The sequence below is a fragment of the Heterocephalus glaber genome, unplaced genomic scaffold (genome assembly GCF_053883595.1).
Source record: "Heterocephalus glaber isolate CG9 unplaced genomic scaffold, H.glaber_assembly_v1.0 deba00001457, whole genome shotgun sequence".
NCBI lineage: Eukaryota > Metazoa > Chordata > Mammalia > Rodentia > Bathyergidae > Heterocephalus > Heterocephalus glaber.
In genome coordinates this window covers 36,766,296-36,788,733 of record NW_028258305.1, presented here as the reverse complement: position 1 = coordinate 36,788,733, position 22,438 = coordinate 36,766,296, and the positions used below count along the sequence as shown (strand labels likewise).

At 45.2% G+C, this 22,438-nt stretch overlaps 1 protein-coding gene across 2 annotated transcripts in view; it reads right to left on the bottom strand.

Moving 5' to 3' along the window:
• Window positions 1-22,438, bottom strand: part of Xdh (xanthine dehydrogenase) — a 64,572-nt gene that overhangs the window by 22,747 nt on the left and 19,387 nt on the right. For both annotated transcript variants that reach the window (XM_004839257.4, XM_013070158.3), the window contains 14 exons: window positions 20,234-20,302; window positions 19,828-19,914; window positions 18,584-18,725; window positions 15,840-15,932; window positions 15,215-15,366; window positions 14,000-14,093; window positions 13,299-13,408; window positions 10,767-10,951; window positions 8,589-8,763; window positions 7,118-7,201; window positions 5,398-5,567; window positions 3,138-3,261; window positions 1,374-1,493; window positions 246-342 (listed from right to left, as the gene is read on the bottom strand). In XM_004839257.4, the coding sequence (XP_004839314.2) occupies window positions 246-342; window positions 1,374-1,493; window positions 3,138-3,261; window positions 5,398-5,567; window positions 7,118-7,201; window positions 8,589-8,763; window positions 10,767-10,951; window positions 13,299-13,408; window positions 14,000-14,093; window positions 15,215-15,366; window positions 15,840-15,932; window positions 18,584-18,725; window positions 19,828-19,914; window positions 20,234-20,302 (1,702 nt within the window). The remainder of the gene's footprint in view (window positions 1-245; window positions 343-1,373; window positions 1,494-3,137; window positions 3,262-5,397; window positions 5,568-7,117; window positions 7,202-8,588; window positions 8,764-10,766; window positions 10,952-13,298; window positions 13,409-13,999; window positions 14,094-15,214; window positions 15,367-15,839; window positions 15,933-18,583; window positions 18,726-19,827; window positions 19,915-20,233; window positions 20,303-22,438) is intronic.

Genomic DNA, 22,438 nt, shown 5'->3' with positions numbered 1-22,438 from the left:
CACCATGTATAACCTCTCCAGGATCACTTAGGTATGTCCAGCCCAGAGACAAGGAGAGTAGAGATTAAAATGAGTGAGGCTCTATCCTAGCCAATGGTGTACTGTTTTGTTACAAATGTCAGAGGGAATCTCCCATTAGGAAATGCTTGGAAATCACCTCTGCTCCACGGCTCAATGCGTATCTATTGAATTTAATTCACAAAACAGTGTTGTCTTATCTCCACTGCTGCATGGCATAGCTATACCTGAAACAACATTATCTGCTTCAGCAAACCCCTTCTTGAGGTCTCCTTTCTCGATCTTCTTCTCAGATCCATAAAAGGAGTTGTTCTTTATAGCATCCTGAAGATCAGAAAGAAATTTCAGTAGCATGGCTTTCAGGGGGAGGAAGATAGCTTCTGATTAGAAAAAGAGGAATTCTCTGAATTGCTATCTCTCTTCTCGTATATGAATCTCTATAAGCTTCAGGCACAGACTTCAAGTGGCCCAAGGGATCATGTTCCCTAGCTCCTTAGCTAGGGATGGACAACCCTGAATCTTGAGGAAAAGCAAAAAACAAAACAAAATCCCATAAGGCACCAACTGGAGCTGAAGTTTGGTGAAAGAGGAATTCAGTTTGGATGTTAATGAACTGAGCCTAAGATTACGAAAAGAAAGATTTCATAGGACCAAAAACCCCAGGGCTGGAAAAGATTTTAAAACTCATTTACAGGTGCTTCTTAACTTACAGTGGGGTTACATCCCAATAAATCTATCATAAGTTGAAAATGTTGTAAGTTAAAAATGCCTTTAATATGCCCAACTTACCCAACATCATAGCTTTGCCTAGCCTGCCTTACACATACTCAGAACACTTACATTAGCCTACAGTAGGGCAAATCATCTAACATAAGCCCTGTTTTAAAATAAAGTGTTGATGGGCTGGGGATTTAGCTCAGTGGCACAGCACCTGCCTCGCAAGTGCAAGGTCCTGAGTTTGATTCCCAGTACCAAAAAGACAAAAATAAAGAGTTGGCTATTTCACGTGATTTGTTGAATATTGTACTGAAAGTGAAAACAGGTATTGGTATGCTTTTGTACAAGAAAGTTGAAAAATCAAAAATCATTTTAGTAGAACTATGGTAAGTCAAGGGCCATCTGTAGTCAAACCCCTACCTGCTGCTCAAATCTCCTCTGGAAGATCCTAACAAATGTAACTGCAGGGGACTGAGGATATAGTTCAGTGCTAGAGTTCTTGCCCAGCATGAACAAGGCCCTGAGTTCGATCCCCAGTGCCACATTAAATGAGTGAGTAAATGAATGAATGAATGAATGGGCAAGCCTGCAGGGACAGAGCACTCACCCATCCACATAGGCAGTGCACGCTCAGTTACCTCGATTGTGATAATAGCTGGAAGGTCCTCATAAGTGATTTTCACCCCTTGAGCAGCTCTCTGTGCATGTTCTCTGGTGTCAGTGACCACAGCACCAATGATGTGCCCAATACAAGTAACCTAGGAACAGAGACAGAGTGTCAAAGAACTAAACTAAAAGCTGCTCACGAAGCAAATTATGTATAGATTTTCAAAAAGACAAAGCAAGACCCTGCTCTGACCATCAAAGCATACTTTACAAATGCCTTGGGGCCTTTTCATTCCCTTGCTCTACTAACTCTTCATAAGTGTTTAGAATTATTCCTATTGGAATAGGGCATGGAGATCACTGGTATCGGGAGAGAGAGCAAGAGACTTCATCTCAAAGTCCAGTTCTGTGTTTTAAGTACTGGTAGCCTATTGTGAAGCTGCACAGGACAGAAAGTGGAGATCGATTATTGATGTCTGTCCCAAGCAGCTAGGGTACCAGGCAGTGTGTAAGTCAACTCAGATCTACTTCAACATCTTTGTTCTTCATATGAAAAGATGGAGACCTGAAAGGCAAAGTTATGACTGGCTCTAGTTACCAGACCATGACTCTTACTCCTTGGCTCTCAGTTCTGCTATCCATCCATCACCACTACACTCTTTTATGTGCTTTTTCCCAGGTTTATACTGAAAGCTCCTAAAATACCAAAAACCAAGTCTTGTAGTTCATCTAGATGCCCAAAGCAGTAGCTTAGCTCTCAGATGCAAGTCCTTAGATTTGATGACACACAAATTTTGCAATTTGTAGAATTGAAAGAATAATGATTTCTGAAAAAAAAATTCAGTTTCATAAAAGCTTAATGGATCTCTTTCAGAGATATTTTCATAAAATATAATCCCAAAAATAAACAACAAAAAATTATTTTCCAACTCATCACTTTGGGATACAAGTTTTCTAACAATATGAACCAATACTTGGCATGAAAGTCTCTGATAATTATCTCTTCAGGACCCCATTAAGTTACTGACTTAGTTGCTTAATGCCATGCTGGTTGTATCTAGCTGACTCTCACCAGCCAAAATGTTAGCAATGCTCCTTGGGGCTCTTGAAATTTATAGAATGATTTGTTCTTCTACTAAGTACCTTCCTTATGGTGTCCTTGTCTTTACTATTTGAAGCTTTTTGTTTTTTCCTTCACCTTTACATCAGCAATAAGGTGAATTTACCCTTTACCTCCTACCTACTCATATCTAATCTGCAACATTTGATCCATATTGGAATTGTAAAATGACCATCTGAGAACTATCCCATGAATAAAAATACAAGGATTTTTATAACAGCTGTCTTAAAGGTTTGGAAACTCTTTGTTCTTGTTGCAGAATTCCATATTACCAACATCAATGGATGAACTTTCATGTAAGTGGGTTGTCAATACACATAGTAGTGGTGGTGTGATTTAGGGTTAGTTTGGTTAATGTATTTTTATTTTCTTTTTTTAAAAGGAGCTTAATATTATATATTAGAAACCTAATTTTTAATTCAAATATAATCATCAACTTTGTTTTACTGCACTTTGGCATGGAGTCCTCCCACTACGTACAAACAGCAGTCACCAACTAAATAAACAAGTAACATACTCTACCCCTACATGAACTGTCCTGAATACTTGCCTATTGAATGACGGCTGCTATATATGCACGTATATAATCTTTCACTGTTACAGATTTGGAGCAATGAGTACAAATTAAAACTTTAATATTTATTCCTCTTTCTTTCTATAAAAAGTCCAAGCATACCTTATCCTTTGCAAAGACTGTTTCATCATTAAAAAGTCCAGTTATGTTACTTCCGGGAATATCATCAGCTGAGAGGAAGCACACAAACCCCGGCACCTTCTGAGCTTCTGACGTGTCTATGGACCTGCAAAAATGAGCTGTGTGAAGGACCAGGTCAGCAAACTGAAGCAGCAGATCTGTCATCTGGATGGATCACTTGTCCTTATTTTAATGAATTCCCCCCACACATACACACACTGTAATTGTTCTTTCTCTACCTTCTTTCCTGTTAGATTCCAACTCAAGTCGCATATTCTGTTCTGATTAAATGCCTACATGGGTATTTCATGCTGCTGGGGATATAAAATGAATAAGATGGGCCTTGCCTCCATCAACCTTATGTTATTCCCTGTGTGGTCTCCAAGTCTAAGGGAATCACATGCTGTTGAGCAGGATTTACTCTGGAGAGCTCTGGCTAAAATGTACCTCACCAGCCAACACCCACCCAGAATCAGCATACTGGGGCCTTTGGTGTGCCCTGAACATCTGCACGTATCCGAATTTGCCTCCCCACATTAATAGTGCTATGCCAGCTTAGCAGGACATCCTTAGACATAATTAGATGATACAACCTCAAAGGGAGAAAATTCAGCAATTACAGCAGACTAAATTGTGATCCTTCTGGCCCAGCCTCCAATGGGGAAAGCAGGGCAGAGGAATCTCAGGGAAATGTATGGAAACTGTTCACAAGTACCAACCATCCTCCAGATAGTTCCTCCTCACAAGACACCGTGAAAGTAACTATCATTACCCCTATTACGCATGCAGGGAAACTCAAGCTCACGGGAGTCAGGCGGCTTGCCTAAAATCACTCAGTGCAAAAGCAACATAACTGAGATTAGAACTAAGATTAAATTGTGAGAATGCCAAGAAAGTACAGGAGCTTCTACCCCATCCCATGCCCTTCTGAGTGCCAGCAACCCACGAAAGTCCTGAGTGTCACAGTTACTGCAATGCCCACCTCCCATGCTTCTACATTCACTCTCATATTGCTTAGATGGAGATTACTGGAGTATAGACAGTATGGGTCATGGTACTGGGCTCAAAGGAAGAACAAAGGTAAAAAAAAAAATTACCCTATAGCTGGCAACTATATTAACTCAAACATTCTTTTTCACAGACCTGGAAACATTCTTTTTTAATTTTATTTGTGTGTGGCTCACCCTTCCTGGAGCCTGTCTCCATGCTAGGAGCAACAGTAGAGAAAAGATCAGTGGTAAAGAGGCTTGATCCCTAATTCAGGGAGACACAGGGCCCAGCAGTGGGATTTTCCCAGCTGTTCTTCTCAGCCATGCTATGTATCTAATGCCCACCAGGGCTGAAATTCAAGGTCTCAGGCTTGAATATAAAGCGGTAACACAGCTCCGTTGCTAATGCTACTTGGTTTCAAACACAAATTCTGCCATTTTCCAACCATATGGTCTTGGGCAAGTAACTTCCCCTTCTTGTGCCTTAGTTCCCTCTGCTGGAATAGAGGACTAATAATAGGAACTATCTATAGGGTTGTTGTGAGGAATAATGAGCCAATTATGTAAAATGCTTAAAGCTAGGTTGTAGCAAATATTAAGCACCATATGAGTGATAGTTTTATTATTACTATTTTTGAAGTGGCAATTCTTGCTGTTTATAGACTCTCAGTGTTCAACAAACACATTCAAGTGACTGTTTCCTGCTGGGTCCTGTGGCCAATACTGCTAAACCTCACAAACACAGGAGGGGTGGGGAAACTGAGAACTACAGAATACAGGCATAGTTCTCCGATGCTAAGCCCTGGAACAGGGCTTTGATCCCAGCTCCGTCAGACTCTAAGGCCATGCTTGTTCCTTTAGTGCTAACTGAAGTTTCTCTGGGAATTTCACATTTAAATTTAACCTGATATTCAGAGTGCAAATCGAATCTGGTCCTAGTAAGCCTTTCAGTGGTTCTTCACTGCTTTTTGGGCCAGGTCCAGCCTCCCTGGGTGGCACCCTCAGGATTTCTGAATCTGGGCCCTGCCTGTGTCTCTGATGTTAGCTCCCTTTGTCCTCCCATGAGCAGACCTTTGGGTGCCGTGGAGCCTTAGCTCCTCCTGCTCCTCTCCAGACAGTGGTTTGGAGATGATTTCTCATCTTCCTCTCTAGGCTGGGAGGTCCTGGAGGAACCTCACTATCTCTGTATCTTCAGTGACTGCAGGTGCGAGAAGTCTTATGGGTGCTTGCCCTTGGCTCCCCCGCGGACTCACAAGATCTTGGCATGGGCCCGGGTGCTGGTGACCAGCCGCAGAGACAGCTCGTTCTCGTAGCGAGGGATGTCGTCACAGTACACAGCCTCTCCGGAAGCCTGCATGTTCGCAGCCAGGTGGGTCAGGGGCCGGCCTACCATGTCCTCCTCAGACTGACCGGGAGGCACCTCCTGGAACAACATGGTCACTTGTCAGGCTAAGGGCACTGTTTCAGGGGACATTTGGGAGAGCTTGAAGCCAGATGACTAAGCAAACCTGAGGGAGTAGGAATGGAGGAGGCAGAGGAGCATGGGGCAAATTAAAGAGAAAGAAACCTAAGTAGTCATTGACAAGGATGGTCACAGTGTCAGTATATCAAGAAACAAACAAAAACCCTAAATGTCCATTAGTCAGAGACTGGGTTATGCTACACTCATAGCATGCAATAGTATGCAACCATCAAATATATTGTTTTGTTTTCTTTTGTTTTTTTGGTACCAGGGATCTAACTCATGACCTTGGTCTTACGAGGCAGGCGCAGTGCCACTGAGCTAAATCCCCAGCCCAAAATACTTTTGAATAAGTTTAATTAGAAAGAAAGAATGCTCAAAGCAGAATATAATAAATGTGAAAGCAGGATATAAACATTGTATTTGTGTGTAATGACTCTAATTCAAGAATAAAAATATATATGCTATCACTATAGCACGTGAATGTCCATATATGCATAGGGAAAAGTGGAAGTAAATAAAAATAGAATGATTTCCCTTGGAGGTGAGATTTTGGGTGATTTTTTGTTTTCTTATTTCTCCTTTTCTATACTTTCCAAAATATTTTAAGATGTATAAATTTTATAATAAAGTTTTGTATTTATTTTTCAAAATAATAATAATAATGCTAATATTGATCAAGCATTTACTATTTTGTAAACCAGTACCTATCCAAGCAATTTACTTTTATTAACACATTTAATCCTCAAACATCATCCTAGGAAACACTACTATTATTGTCTATGTGTGCAGGTGGGTGTAATTAATTTGCCCAACAATGCAGAAAGGGTAAGTAACTTGTCCAGTGTTACACACCTTTGAAATGGCAGAGTTTGGATTCAAATCCAGGCAGTCATACCCCAGTTTCATGCTCTGACCACTATATTCCAATGGAGGTGTCAGTAAACTGTAGCCTTTGGCCAAATCTGATCCACTGATTTTGGAAATAAAGTCTGGCTGTCACATAGCAAACTCCTTCATTTGTATATTGCTTACAGCTGCTTTTGTGCTGATGACAAAATCAGGAATTTTTAGTAGAGACTGTATTGCACACAAAATCTAAAGCATTTATAGGAAAAGCTTGCAACCCTTTACCTAGTACCTTCCAAAGAGTTGCAGTTGATAGAGGAGTGTGTGTGTGTGTGTGTGTGTGTATGTGTACACTTAAGAAGACTTCTAGCTTTTGCATGTTAGCCCCACAGAGCAGCCAGAAAATACAAAATGGAAAAAAAATTCAAAGAACAGGCACACACATGAGTCTAGTCCTAAGAGAGAAATTTAGCCCTATGAGGAAGCAGTAGCTAGAATGACATCAATATGGTTCCCACTTTCTTCAATGCATATATGCATAAGAGTAAGAAGCACTATGATCTACATACAATCCAAGTTGGCCTTTGTCCAGTGGTCAGCCACTGATCACAAGATGTGCCCTGCAGGGACCCCTAGTATTAGTGTAGACAATGTATACTCACCTGGAAGAGCTGGACATTGGCTGGAGGGTCTTTGTGAAAGAGCAGAGTGGCACTGGCAAAGGTGGGGTCCAGTGTGCCACACTTCTGTGGAGATGAGACAACAGAGGTGGCCTTGGCTATGTTGCACCACAGATCCCTTCCTTGGTGTCCCCAAGTGATAAATCTGACAAATGTTTCCCCTACCCCCTCAATCTATACCCTTTTGAGTAGTGGTCAGACCTTTCTCAGCATCCAAAGGTGAACTCTGTGGCTCTTATTTCATAATTGCCTTGACTTCGTCTCCAGCCACCCCAACCCTGCCAGCTGAGAGGTCTGTGCTTCTTCCAGCCCAGCAAACTTGTCTTCATCCTTCTCCCCAGCCTCCCTAGAAAAGCTTTCCTTGCCCTCCTCAATTCCTTGGGAAGTATTTAATAACACGGAAGATGTTCACAAGATAATCACAATTAAAGCAAGGGAGATACAAAACTCTTCAGGCAGTGTGATCCCCAGTCTGTTTAGAAAATGAAAATATCCAGATCAAAAGAGACCATGACTGGGGTCAGGGATTTAGCTCAGTGGTTTTGCTGCCTGCTGCGCAAGCACAGGGGCCCAAGTTTGATCTCCAGTGCCAAAAAAGAGAGAGACCATGATAATAGGTATAATGATGGATGGATGGAAGTTCAGATAGAAACAGAGAAGAGTTGGGGCAAATAGTGTGACAGATAAGTATAGGAAAAATATCAGAGGAACAAACCAAAACATGAGCAATGGTTCTCTCAGGGACCTGATAATAGAGATAATTTTAGTTTTTCTGTACATGATTCTGTATTTTTTAGGCTTCCCACAATAAGTCTTCACTAATAATCAGAAAAAAGAGGTGGTATTAATGATCTGAAGAGACACAGCTCTGCTGTCCCACGTCTGTCCAATTTCCTCTCCTCTGTGCCTCCTCCACATCTTGTCTCCTTAGCTGTGGTCCCAGCCTGGGCTTTACTGACCAGTTCTCTGACCAATGAGGCTGCTCCCTACACCAAGGGTAGCTCAGGGTGGAATAGGTGCAGAATAAATGGTTGCTGGTGAACAAATCTTGGGAGCTGGACTCCACCCCAGCCAGCACTGGCTCCTGAACACCCGTCCTCAGGCATCCTGTGTTCCCACTCCACATCCTAGCTTCAGTCTACCTTCTCATCTGCCCCTGTGCTCCCTTTCATGTATACACATAAAACCGCAGCCGGATCTACTCTACATCTGGAAGGCCATCTGGTCCCTTTTGCAGATTTCACAGCTGGGACATAGGGACAGTCATGGCTGTTCACATTCCTGGGTGAGACGCTGACACCAGCAGAACAAGAGCTGGTGTCCTGACCTCTGCAGTTGGCTGCCCTCTCCATGGCTCCTGGGCCGAGTCCCTGGGGCCTGCTCTTCGGCCCTCAGAAAGCCAGAGGGGTGGAGCAGGTTTCCCAACAGACCAGCCTGTCTGGCCCACACTCACATCTTCAGGGTTGCCTTTGCCCAGCTTCTGCAGCACGGTCAGGTAGAACTTGAAGAAGAAGCTGAGTGTGAGGGTCCGCCGGAAGTCCACCATGCCTCCCGGGGCATTGTGCTCCAGGTGCAGCTCCTCTGCCAGCTCTTTGCACACATTCTGCAGGAGCTCCTCATTCCAGGACCTGTGGGGAATAGGGAGCTCACCTTGAGTGCACGCTCCCTCCTACCTCCATGATGTAGGTCGACCTCAGGGCCAGGCAAACCTAGCTGCAAAATTTGGCTCAGATGCTGACAGCTACACAACTGGAGGCACATCACGTATCTTCCATGGGCCTCAGCTTCCTCATGTTTCAGAGTAGTACAATTTTAAACATCACAAAAATAATAGCTAAATCTATCAATTCCTTACAAGGTCTAGGCAATGTCCTAAGTGCTTTATATGAATAGTTGCTTTTAATTTAATTAAAGATTCTAGCAGGGAAAGCTCTAATACCCATTTGACCGGAGAAAAGTGAGTCATGGGGAGATTAAATCACCGGACTTGTGTCACTCATTTGATCAGTGTTGGAACCAAGGAGTCAAATTTCAGGTGAAGCAGGTCTATCCCATGTAGTTATTGTAAAGATTACATAAGATAATGTCAGTAAGGTGCTTGATACAATTGCTATTATATGATAGTCGTAGTAATAGTAGTACCAGGATTAATAGCAGCAGTAGTATCAGTAATAATGGTAGTAGTGACAATAGGAGTAATATCAATAATAGCAGCAGGAGCATTAGCATTACTACTAGTAGTGACATTAGCAATGGCAAGGCAGGGGGGTTAGCTCAGTGGTTCTGCCGCCTCTCTTGCAAGCGCAAGGACCTGAGTTCGATCCCTGGTACCAAAAAAAAAACAAACATTAGCAATGGCAGCCACAGTAATAGTGGTGGTACTGGAAGCAATAATACAGGTAGCAGTAGAAGGGAGAAGTAGTAATAGAAGAAGCAATAGTATTAGTAGGAACAAGACCAGTAATACTATTACTTGTAGTAGAATTAGTAATAGCAACAGTAAAATTAGTAGTAATACCAGCAGCAGTAATAGTAGTAGTAATATCAGCAATACTAGATAGCAATCAAAACAACATCAGGAGATTAGTACTAGTAGTAATTGTAGCAAAGCAATGGTGGTAGTAGCAATAGGAATGATAATAATAGTAATGCTATTAGTATACATACTACAAGAATCAATAGTAATAGTGGTGTTAATAATAATAGTATTAGCAGTAGAAGAGGCAGCAGTAGTAGTAGCAATAGCTTTAGTATTGATAGTAGCATTCATACTAATCATATTAATGATGTTATTAGGAATAATAGAAGTCATAGTACTTATAGTAATAGTAATAGTTGTAGTAGTAGTAATACTAGTAGCAATAATAGTGATTGTAGTATAGAAGCAGCAGCAGTAGGATCAACAGTAATAGTAGTTGTAGCTGCGATGATAGTAGAAATGGAAGTGATAATATTAAAAATAGCTGTGGTAGGGCTGGGGATTTAGCTCAGTGGTTCTGCCACCTGCCTTGCAAGCAGAAGGTCCAGACTTCGGGTACCAAAAAAAAAAAAAAGCCATGGTAGCAGCAATGATAATAGTAGTAGACCAGCAGTAATATTACCATCATGTGTCACTTAGTGACAGGTATATGTTCTGAGAATGTGTCCCTAGGTGACTTCTTCATTGTGGGAACATTATGGAGTGTACTTACCCAAACCTACATGGTACAGCCTGCTACACACCCAAGCTATATTTGTACCCCATTGCTCCTAGGCCACAAACCTGTACAGCATGTTACCACATTGAATACTGTAGGCAATTGTAACACAATGGCATTTGTGTGTCTAAGAATAGCTAAACCTAGAAAAGGTACAATAGAAATACAAGCAATAGGAATTTTTCAGCTCCATTGTAATCTTGTGTGGTCACCATTGTATAGATGGTCCATTGCTGACCGAAACATTATGCTGTACATGACTGTATTAATAATTGTAACAGTAGCATTAGTAATCCTAGCCGCAAGAGTGGACATGTTAATAGTAGAACAGCAGCCATGGTCTCAATAAAGACAAGGACAGTAGCAGCATACTGATGCTTTAGTAGTCACAGTAATGGTGGCTGCAGAGGCTTCTTTGTGCTGTGAGCTCTTACTTGGACAGCTGCTTCTGAGTGGTCATGAGAGCTGAGATGGTCCTGTTCGCCATTCCTCCATAGCAAAGGGACATCTCCATTACCTCTGTGGTCCCTGGCTTGAACAGCACTCTCATGCCACAGGTCACTTTGGCAATGTCATCTTCTCTCCGGGAGGCCTGCTTGAATGCTGAGAAGAACTCACCCTAAAAAAAGAACAGGTTCCCCGCCTATTTTGCAATGAATGCAGATGGCCAGCCTAAAGCACAGGGCTGTGAGGGAGGTGAGGTGGGGTGGGGGATTCACACCATGGCAAATCAGAGGGGAAGGGGTCACAGGAATCAGAGAAGACATAACTGACTACATTTTTAGAAGACACAGAAGCCTGAAGGGGTCAGGATTTCTCCGTTAGTTGGGAAAGCTGAGCCTGGGTCTGGGTGATGTCCACTGAATGAGCAGCTGGGATGGATGAGGAAGATGCCTTCAAGGAGGCTCCTCGGAGACCTGCCCTGGTGCTCAGGATCACAGGCTGCTCAACCTCTACTGCAACGCCACTGGCCTGGTGTCTCTCCGGCAGGGACTGGCAGACGCTGGAGGCTGGTTAAAAGCCCTCACCCATGGCCTCCTCCAGTGCTCTACCTTGTCCCTCCCACACAGTCTCTGGGAGACTTTGAGAAATCCTGGTTCCAGCAAGACAGCGTCCCACTATGAAGCAGCTGCTGCAGTGCTTTGAGCGCTCCTCCCACCCTGCTCTCGGGTCCCAGCCAGGGCTGTCTTTGGGGACGACAATGTGAATCACTTCGCTGAGAAGGCGTCAACTTGACTGCTTTGGGAGCCATACAGGGAATTAGGAAACACACTTCCAGGTGTGTTTGGGTGTGTCATGGAGGCGTGACCTGAGTCTATATCTGCTTCCTGGCCCCTTCTTTTCTGACACTGTTCTCCTGCCCTGCTTCCTGGCTGTCATGAGGTGAGCAGCACTGCTCTGCCAAGCCCATCCCCATGATGTTCCTGCCTTGGATTCAGCCAAACAAGGACTGAAACCTGTGAAACCCGAGCCAAAATAAACTGCTCCTCCTTTAAGTTGTGTGTTCCAGCAATGAAAAGCTGACTAACACAGGGAAGAACCCTCTGACTTTAGCCCTCCTGGGTCAGGTTGCTCTTGATATCTGCACCTACCCTGGCACCACACCTTCTAAGTAACAGCAAAGAGGGGAGGTTAAAGACTGATCCATCGAGGAGAGTACAAAAGGCTCACCGTTGAGTCCCCCAGGTGGCACTGGCCTTGCTTTCAGTAGCCCTGGAGCTCCTTTCTGATGACTAAGCTAGCTCAGATTCCTGGGTGACGACATGGCCCTGGGGAACTGAGCCCCATGTTTGGACTTGACTCTGGAGCAGAGTCAAGCTCTAGGTTGAGTGCAGATACTCACACTTCATGTCATGCACAGCCTGGTGATATTGGCACTGGGTGCCTCCAGCTCTGAAGGGCTGTTTGACATGGTCCTTTCTTGAGAAAGCTTTTTAATTCTGGGCATTAAAATCTCTTTCTTTTATGAAACAATTGTTTTGGTGTCAATGCCTACACCTAGCAAAATAAAAACTGCATAGTACTAAGGCTGTTTTCTCTCCCTTTCCTCAATCATACTTTTTTTAAAAAAAAATTAGTGATCAGTGAAATTCAAAACTCTCAGAATCACTGCTCAAAATGGTCTATAAAGACAAGCTAGAAAATCATTAAGAAACCAGCTCAGGGCATAATTACTCTAATCGAATTAGCATTCTCATTAAAGAGGTCAAAATCAGGAAGGGCAAACATGCCTGATACTCTTGTTAATGCACCAGCAGTGATAAGCCCTTTGCTTTCCTTGGCCACTAATTCTCCAGAGCACTTTTCTAAAAGGCTCGTTGTGAAATGAATCCTGAGTTGATGGCTGCTGAGAAGGAAGAGAACGGCCCCAGGTCAAGCTACTTCAAGCCTCACGGAAGAAGAGCAAGGCAGGCAGAGGTGCCAGGTCTGCCCAAACAGGCCCGAAAAGCTGCTCGGAGGGAAGAAAACCAGCAGTGCCAGCCCAGAGCAGGATTAGGGAACCGACACCTTGTCGTGGCCAAGGTCAGCACAGCTTCGGTACCATGCAAGCTCTACACTTTTCACCATGGGGAAATAGAGGCCCTGATGTCAGCAGGAATACCCAACAGCTGGATGTGTTCTTGGGATTCTGGGGTTAACTATGAGCTTGTGATCTCCACTAGCTTCCAAACATCTGCCAGGAACCTTATGAGTTATTTATTTCATTCCTCACAGTAACTTCCATAGTAGGTAACATTGTGTCCACTTTGCAGAGGAGGCCATTAGGACTCAGAAAGGTAAGAGGACTCACTTTGGATCACATGCCTGAGCAACTCTTATCCTGCAACTCCTCATAATCTGAGAGGAAAATGCTGGCTCATCAGAGGCAGAGGTTAGAGAGAAAGACATCAGTGTCTCCCAAGGCACACTCTGGTCTCCTGCCTGGAGCCCAGCAGTATGTGTAACTTGGGCTCCTGCCACCTCACCTCCCTGCTGTAGGGGATCTCAATGGAAAACAGTATCTCCTCTGGACTCAACAGGGTCTTTCTGTAGCCAGGGAAGAAGGTGTGGTCCATTCGAACAGTTCTTCTGGTACCTGCGTGGAGATAAGGCCAAGGTGAGGGAAAGGCTGTGGGCCCTTCAGGTGCCGAGGACAGCTCCCCAGTGGAAGCGGTTCTTCTTGATCTCTGATTCCCACAGTCAGAAAGAGTGGCTGGCACAGAACCAGGTCACTGGAGGTAGGGCTTTGAAAGGTGTATTTGGTCTCTGGCCCTTTCCTTTCTGGCTTCTTGCTCTCTCTACTTCCATGAGGGTGAGAAGCTTTCCTCCACCCTGATGTTTCTGCTTTGGAGCCAACCTACCATGGACTAAAACCTTTGAAACCATGAGCCACAATAAACTTCTCCTCTTTTAAATTATGTATGTCAGATATTTTGTCCCAGTAATGGAAAGTTGACTCGCATAGTAAAGCATCCACATGGCAGATCCTGCTGTGAATTCTTTATAAAAAAAAAAGATTCATCTCTCCCAGACCCCCAGCCTAGATACATCCTCCCGGTAGCTTTCAAGAATCCCAACCTTAAAACAGCCAGGTCACTTAGGACTGTGTTTCTCCAGAAAATGACCCATCTGATGAGAGTTTCTCCACAAAGTCCTTCTTTCCAGACCTCTGCTTTAGGCAACTCACCTTTGGACACTAGCATCAGCTTGGCTCCACTGGCCATAAACACAGGGTTGAGGTCAGAGATGGGGCTGGCAGTGATGATGTTCCCTCCAATGGACTAGGACAAGCAGAGATTGTGAGTGAGACCCCAAACCAGGAACCACACAGACACCTGCACATGGGACAGATGGCTGACAGCTGCTGCAGAGAACACCTGAGTGCCCACACCTGCCATAGACACTGGGAGCATAGCAAGAATGTGGGCTTTTGGAAAAATGTGCACGATGTGGGTCCTAGCTCAGAAATTCACGAGGCAGTAAACTAAGGAGAAACTTTTAAATTATTTTGTCTCTCCTAACTTTTTTTGAAAGGACTGAAATGGTTTATCCCAGAGGTTGTAGAGAGTTAGTAAAATAAAGTAGAAGGTAAAGAGCACAGAAAAAAGGAGGAAGACTTAAGGATGAACAGTCCACTTTCTTTGGATATGAACTTCCTGGCAACTTGACCGGAAATGGAAGAAGAATCACATAGAGGTTTCTCATTACTGGAAATGAGAACGAAAAGCACTGTGCTACAGAAACAAAGTCTTTCCTAGAAACAGACTTAGCAGAACCGGGGAACACAGCGGAGCCTTCTGGGTCTGAGTCTCTTTGTCTGCAATCAGCAGAAACAGGTGCTTGGGCAGGACGAGGGGGATGGGAGTGGACTGGTTCATTTCGTTCTATTCTGTTTTAAATTTTAAAACAATTATCAAAAATGAAAAAATAGCAGAAGAGATAGATTGCCCCTCAACACCATAGCACCATCAACTGTTGTGAGCCCCAAATGGAGCAGAGAGTATGTGAACCCCACTATTTGAAACTGAAAATTCCAGGTCTGGTCTAAGGCTGACTGAACAGTCACCAGGTGAACCCCCTCCTTCAGGAAGAGGGAGGCAGGCAGGTGTGTCTCCCCAGTCTTGGGTTTAAAGACTGAGGTAGTGCTCAGAGTAACTCTCAGAACACCTCCATCAGAAGCACCCAGTGCTAAATACCAGGCCCCTGGCCTCACCCCAGACTCACCGAGTCAGTCTCCCAGGGTGGGGTCCAGACTTGCATGTTAACAAGCACCCCAGGCAAGTCTAAGCCCACAAGTTTGGGGTCCACTGGGTTGAAGCAAGTGCAAGGCTGCAGCTGGGCCCCTCCCTTCAGATGAAGGGCCCGTCCTTTGGGCCCCGCTTTCCTCCAGGCTGGGACTCACCGCCACATACTTGATCTGCTTCCCAGCAAACCAGCGAAGCTGTTCCAGGACCCCTTTGAACACCTCTGTTTTTTGGGCAGGAAGTTCGGCTATTGCATCACCCAGGACCTTTTCCATGCAGCTCAGGGAACAAGCAGCTCCGAAGGTGATACCTGGGAACACAGGCTCAGAATTACAGCCATCCCTCCTGTGGCTCAGAAACCGCTTTCAAAGATAGCTCCTGTAAAACCACAGCAAGGCTGAACCAGGATGTACACGTTTAGGTAGATAAGGAAATTAGGACCCAGACAGGTAAAGTGACTTAACCAGTGCCACACTGGTAACAAGAGAACCAGGACTCAGTCCAGGTCTGCGGATTCTACAACTGATGCTCTTTCCTCTAAGAATCTCTGTGGATGTAGTCTTGGCATTTTTTTTTTAATTAAAAAAGCACCAAGCACCATCCACCTCCACCTCCCCTCTAAAAGGCGATGAAGGCTGCCCCCTCCCCAGTCACGCCTTCCTGTTTGCAAGGTCGACTCCAGGGGAAGCAGGTGGGAGCTAAAGCAGGCTGCTGAGCAACCCCTGCCCTCAGACCCACCCCACTTCACTGTGCCTCTGTGGGCTCAAGGCAAACCCTCCTTACCCTCAGGCCCATGTTCCACTGAAGTCAGCTCAGGGATCCAGGCTGGGCAGATGATCATAGGATACAGCATATTCTTAAACTTCATCTCAATGCCTCGAGAGAAAGGAGATGCTGGAAGTTAGACCTCAGTGGTTTCCCCATCATCCCACATGGGGTACCTGACATTTTTATAATACTAGGCAGTGGTGGCAAATCTATGGCACAAGTGCTGCCGCTGGCTGTCTGCATCACTGAGAGCTCTAAAAGATTCACCATCACTGTCCTAAGGATTAGGAAACACAGAGGACAAGGCATGAGGTGCAATCTCCTACTGTCAGCAATAAAACTATGTCTTTGCATCTCCAAAAAATAAAAACCTATCCAAATTCAAATGAAATGACCTTGAATTCATCGTAGTATGTGTAATGTGTGTGTGTGTGTGTTTATGTGTGTATGTATAATAACACTAGAAAATACAGGATATTAAGGTATGTCAGAAATTCTTCTAAGCATTTGCTTATTTTAACTCTTTGAATCCTCTCAACAACCCTATTGGGTACTGTAGTTTTCTCTGTTTATAAATCAAGAAACAGGCATACAAAGGTCAAGTTTTTGCCTAAGTCACACAGCTAAGAACAGGAACATTTCAGAACTTGAGCTCTTGTTACTGTTGGGGTATAACAATAATAAAAACATGGAAGTCTAAACCCAAAAAGGAAAATGAAAAAGAAAACTTCAAATCCTCCCTCCAGTTGCCAGTTTCTGTCTGACATCTTAAAGGTCCACGCCTTTGTGGGGCTACACATGTGTGTCCAGCTTCTGTCCTCAGAGGAGTGCAAGTTAGAAACCTGTCATACAAATAAATGCACCTCTGTTCCTTAGACCCAGTTGGCACCACAACTTGCCCAGTCCTGCCACTGTGGCTATAGATGGGAAAGGTTAAAGAATAAATGCCAGCCAGGCATGGTGGCACACACCTGTGATCCTAGCACTCTGGGAGGCTGAGGCAGGAGGATTAAAAGTTTGACCCCTGCCTAAACAACTTAGCAACTTAGCATGATCCTGTCTTGAGATAAAAAATGGGGGGAGAGGGGTTGGGATATACTTCAATGTAAAAGCCCCTCGGTTCAATCCCTGGTACCAGAGGAAGAACAGAAGGAGGAGGAGAAGGAGGAGGAATAAGGGAGCCATTCTCTATGCCCAACCTCACCTCCCCAGATGCTGCTGAGGATCTTTGAAGGGAGGCCTGGTGTCCAGGAGCCTGGCTTGTGTGGGTACCCACTCCCAGGACGTGGAAGGAGGTTGAGGGACTGCAGTGAGCCCCATCTTGCTATGGCACGCTCCCCACCATCCTGCACCAGCTGGGGGTGTTTGCACTGCAGGGTGCATCCATAAAGAGGAAAGAGTGAAGCAGATGCAAGTGATCTCAAGCAATTATTTAAAATCTTTGGGAATTCCTTCCTCTTGGAATCCAGGGCAGAGTCTGACTAATGGCAAGGAACACAGCCAGTGTCAGAGGATCTCCTGCGATATTTCCAGCCACCTTAAATCATGCTACCCCTGGACCACAGGGCCATGACCATACGAAGAGAGGACCTTAGGGCCATGATGATGTGGGCAAAGGCAGGCGGTACAGGCAGCCCCCCACTGCCATGAGTCCAGCCAACCAGAGCCTCAGGGTCACCTCCCTGAGGCATGACTCATGGCCTACCATGCGATGTCAGTGTGCTGTGCAACTGCAGCCAGGACTTGCACCATCTGTGGTCATGAGGACAGGGCCAGCTCTAGGAGCCATGAGCTCTGAAGCAAGCCAGGCCCTTCTCTGCAGTTGGGATCCACCCAGAATCCAGGTGGGGGCCTCCCTTGGGAGCCAGAGCCAGGAGTCTCCCTGCTCAGGCTGCACTTGATTACGTCCCAAACCGGAGCCCTCTAAGATACTTCCGCTGTGCCATCATCTTCTCCTTGAATCCTCATTAGACTTGGGATCCCGTAAAGTGGAAATGGGCTAAACCAGGTTTAGAAATGGATAGAAAGTAGCAGGCACCTGGGCTCCTCTACCATCTCTCTCTGTCCCATAGAGCATCGGGGCTAGAGCTGCACATCCTGAGTACCCTTGGCCTGTTCACGTACCTTGGGCCCCATACCGCAGCGGGGGGACACAGTCCCAAGAGACTCAAACACACCACCCTGGGACATCTCTTCTCCCTTACCTTATCCCATCATCATGCAGAGAAAGGGCAGTGAAAAGGAGGCAAGAGTGATATTCTAGCCTCCTTAGCACCTGTCAGACACTGGTCTGTACACGTTGCCTATGTTCACATCTCCCCTCTTAGTCTAGGAGATCCTCAAAGGAAGGAGCCATTTCCAACTGGTCTTTGTGTCCCAAACCCTCCTGAGACCCTGGCTCATAGCTGGCATTCTGTAGATGTTTAGGGGGAAAAGTCACAAGCATCCAAGGACCTCATTTGATACTCAAATCAACCCTTTGAGGAGTTACTATCCCCATATAAGAAATGGGAAAATGAGAAAAGTAGGACAAAGAACGACTTGAGGACAGCCAGCCAGTGAGGGGCTGAATCACGTTTGGGTGACTCCATAGCCAGGGTCTTGGCATGAATTCAAGTGTCCAGAGTGTCCCCAGGGCAGTCAGTGAGGCAGGGGTGGGTGCAGAGGGAGTGATGTCAGGGGGAGGTGGGACGGCCCAGCACAGCCCAGAAACACTCCTCGGCCCTAATGGAATCCCCAGGGCCATCTCTGACCCTTACCAATCTCCGTGTTCCCCACCACCAGCTTGGCATCAGGATACCGCGCTTTGAGGTCCAGCAGCTCCTGCAGGGTTGAGGCCTGGATCCAGGTCACACGCTCCCCTTGAAATCGCAGCTGCTTCCGAGGAGTGTCTTTCAGCCTCTGCAAAATGTAGTTCACATACTATACTGTCTCCTTCCTCCTACTGCCACTTCCCTGGTAAATTGCTTTAAATCTTCATCGGGATCAACTCCTCTTCTGACTTATTTAACACTGAATTCAGAAGATCGAGTATGTTGTGGAGAAGTGAGAGACACTAATACATATTAAGAAATTGCTGGGCCTATTAAACAATCATCCTGCTTAGTCTTAAGAATCCGTCGGTGAAATACGTGAGCTTCATTTCCACAGGTTAAAAAGAAGGAAAATTTAAAAAACCCCTGAAGATCAAGGGAGTTATGGGACCTGCCTTTGGAGGGAGAGGTCGCTAATGGGAGCCCAGGTTCCTGGCGGTGCCCCACTTTGCCTCCAGGGGTGCAGTGGAGAAGGGAGAAAGGACAAGGCTGGGAAGGATGGTGTGTCCAAAGGGAAAGCAAAGGAGGGCTGAATCCGGTGCGTATGGGGTGACACTGGGCTTGTAAAGAAATCTGTAAAATCGAACTGCTGGTATTTGTAGTTTCACAATCCAAAAGAAGATATGCTGATGGCCTATGGCAAAGCAGTTCTCTTTGGCCTGTTGAATCTATAAGGCTGTCCTCGTGAGTTCTATGTCCTTGAAAAATGGAAAATTGAAATGTCATGCCTTGCTGTAAATGTTGGAGTGGATGTGGTAAAGTGGTGTGAGCAGTGGTCCTTAAAACTATGAACAATGTCACTGAATACAGCTCTGTTTGTTTTTAAATAAATAGACTGCTTATATAGAGAAGAACAGGTGGCTGGGTGGGCTTACAGCAGAGGCCAGCAAATAGTTATAGACACTTGCTGTTGATACATAGCACCAGGGAGACCCAGTCCTTGTCCTTGTGGGGCTTATAATCTTACAAGGAACACAGACACCGAGTTAGTCAATGTCAGGGCGACCTGTGTGAGAAAAAAGTGCTGTGGGAATATAACCTCAGAGAGCTATCAGCAAAAGGAAAGGAAACTCAGGCTGAAACCTAAATGAGAGGGAAAGCGCAAAGTGCTCAGTGGGAATGAAAATACAACAGTTCCCAGGGGCTGACAGCAGAGGCCTGGCTGGACTTCTTCCTGAGGCATCACCTACCAGCAACTCTGGGGGAAAGATGGGCTCCTGGGTGGGATCCAGGGGTGTGAACTCTTCTGGCTTGAATAAAGGTGGTGACAGAGTGATCTGCAGGGAGAGAGAACAGTAAGTGTACAGCATCTCCACCTTTCACGTGCCCAGTAGGACTGAGCCAGCCCTTTCTCTAGGTGAGCCGATGCCCAGCCCTCAGCAGGCTGGTGGAAGACAGGCAACTCCTGGCTAATAGGGACAAGGAGGTCCTGCTGGAGGACCCAGGGCTGCTTGTGCACCTTCACCACGCTCATCACCTGGCCATCAGCAACACCAACTCTCTTCCAGCCGCTGCTGCCAGTGATATAGAGAAGATGAGTCCCTCCTCTGAGCTGAAGACCTCCCCCAGGCTTCCGGGGGAGAACGACCCACTTACTGTTCGGTCTTTCTTCTGGTTCATGCAGCAATTTGGGTTGTCCCCATTTCCTCCACAGCACCCACCATTCTGGAAAGGTGACAAGCATTCACACAAGGATATGTACAGAGTTTTCACAGAATCTAAGGAACCTTGATGACTAGGATCTGGTGAACTCCAGCTCTGATACCCACCCCAGCATCAACAGAAGAGGAACAGACTGCACCCCACCTCACGTGCCTCCCTGCATAAAGCTGTGGGCTCTGCTACAGTTCCTCTTTCTTGGCCAATGAAGATTAAATACCTCATGGATAAACACAAAGGAGCAACAGGAAAATTTATTTTTAAAAACATTTCTCCATGAAAGCTAGGTCCTATTTTATCAAAATATATCTTTATGCTCATTTTCCCTCTTCAGTGCTTCATTTTAGGAAGCCCCCAGGCCAGAAATTCTCAGCAGTTCTCTCAAGACTCAAGAGGCTCTGCTCCTAGACCAGCTGAGTTCTACAGGGCCTGGCTGGGTGTTTCCCGGGCTGGGCTCTGGGTGGCGCTCCACCAAGAGCATCCAAGGCCAGTGCTGGTCCCAGAGATGTGTCCATCCAGGTGCCCAGGGACCTCTGTGACTGACTAGGAAGTGCCTGTTCCGGAGGAAGTGCACAGGTCCAATCACCCATCACCTATGGGGAAGGACTCGCCCAGGACCTCTCTGACGCCAATGGCAGAGCACAGCAAGAGCATGAATCACTGCCTCCCAGAACCGAAGCTTGCTGGGAGAGGAAGGGATGTCTGCCTGGCTGAAGTCACAGCTCCCACTCTCTCTAATGTTTCACTCCATTCTTGTCTTGCTTGCATGGTTTCTGGGAAATCACATGTAACTCTTATCTTGCTCTTTTACAGGTAGTCTGGATTTTTTTTTTTTTTAAGAGACATGAGAATGCTCTGGACTCTTTCAGGAGTTTTTTATTTGCCTTTAATTTTCTAAAATTTCAATATAATATGCTTTGAAATAATGGACTGGGTTTTTTTTCGTTTGTTTGTTTTTTTACTTTTGGGGTTATTTTCCGGGTTTGTTGTTATGGTCGATGCTTTGGTTTGGTTTGGAGGTTTCTGTTTTGGCATTTATGCTGCTTGATGGTTTTGGAAGTTAATATTGATTATTGTTTCAGATACTGCTTCTGTTCCTCTCTTCCTTCTCCTTCTGTTATTTTCATCCCATGCACGCTGCACCTTCTGTACTCAGACCGCTATTCTTAGACTTTCCTAGAGTTTTCTCAGTCTGCTTTTGGAAGTTTGTATTGTCACATCCTCCCACTCAGAGAGGATTTCCTCATCCATGTCCAGTTTACTAATGATCCTATCAAAGGCTATTTTGATTTTGTTACAGCGTTTATCTCTAGCATTTCTTTATGATTCTATCTCTCTGCCTACTTTATTCATCTGTTCTTGAATGTTGCCTACTTTTTCCATTAAAATCTTTAGCACATTAATCTTTGGGTTTTTTAAAAGAAAACTCCCTATTTGATAATTCCAAGACCCCCACCATGTTGACTAAAGTTCTGCTGTTTGTTCAGTCTCTTCAAACAGTGTTGGACTTTCAGTATACTTTGTAATTTTTTGTTGAAGTGTACACATGTTGTGCCGGATAAAAGAACTCACTGTAAGCAGGGTTTTAGTCATGTGTTGGTAAGGTGTGAATGAGAAATCTCTTACAGTCCCAAAATTAGGCCTCAGTTTTTTGGTGAGTCTGAATTGTGAGCTTCACAGGTGCCTCTCAGGGTTTTTCCCCCTTCTTTAGGTGGGTTAGAGCAGCTAGAGGGAGCTGGCATTGTAAATTTCTCCTCATCCAGGCAGGTTCTGAATTGACCGCAGAAGTTTAGGTTCTTCTAAAATAATTTATTCTGAAGACAGGCCTCATTAAGAAGAACGGAATGTTCTGGCACATTTCAAAATGGTTCCTGACTTATTTCAAATGATTCCAAACTCAGAACCCAGGACCTCTGTGCCTGGATCCCCTGGTCTCTGTGTTTCTCATGCTTGTCCACATTAAGCCACCAGCAATTGCTCAGCTACTGTTGACGTCCTGCTGCTCTCGTACAGGTTCCTGCTGACCCTGTACGTTGTGATTCTCCAGTGTGTTGTGATTCTCCGATGGCTCTAAAAAGTTTATTCAGATTTTTACTTGTTTTAGGGATGGAATGAAAACTTCTAAGCTTCTAACATACCAAC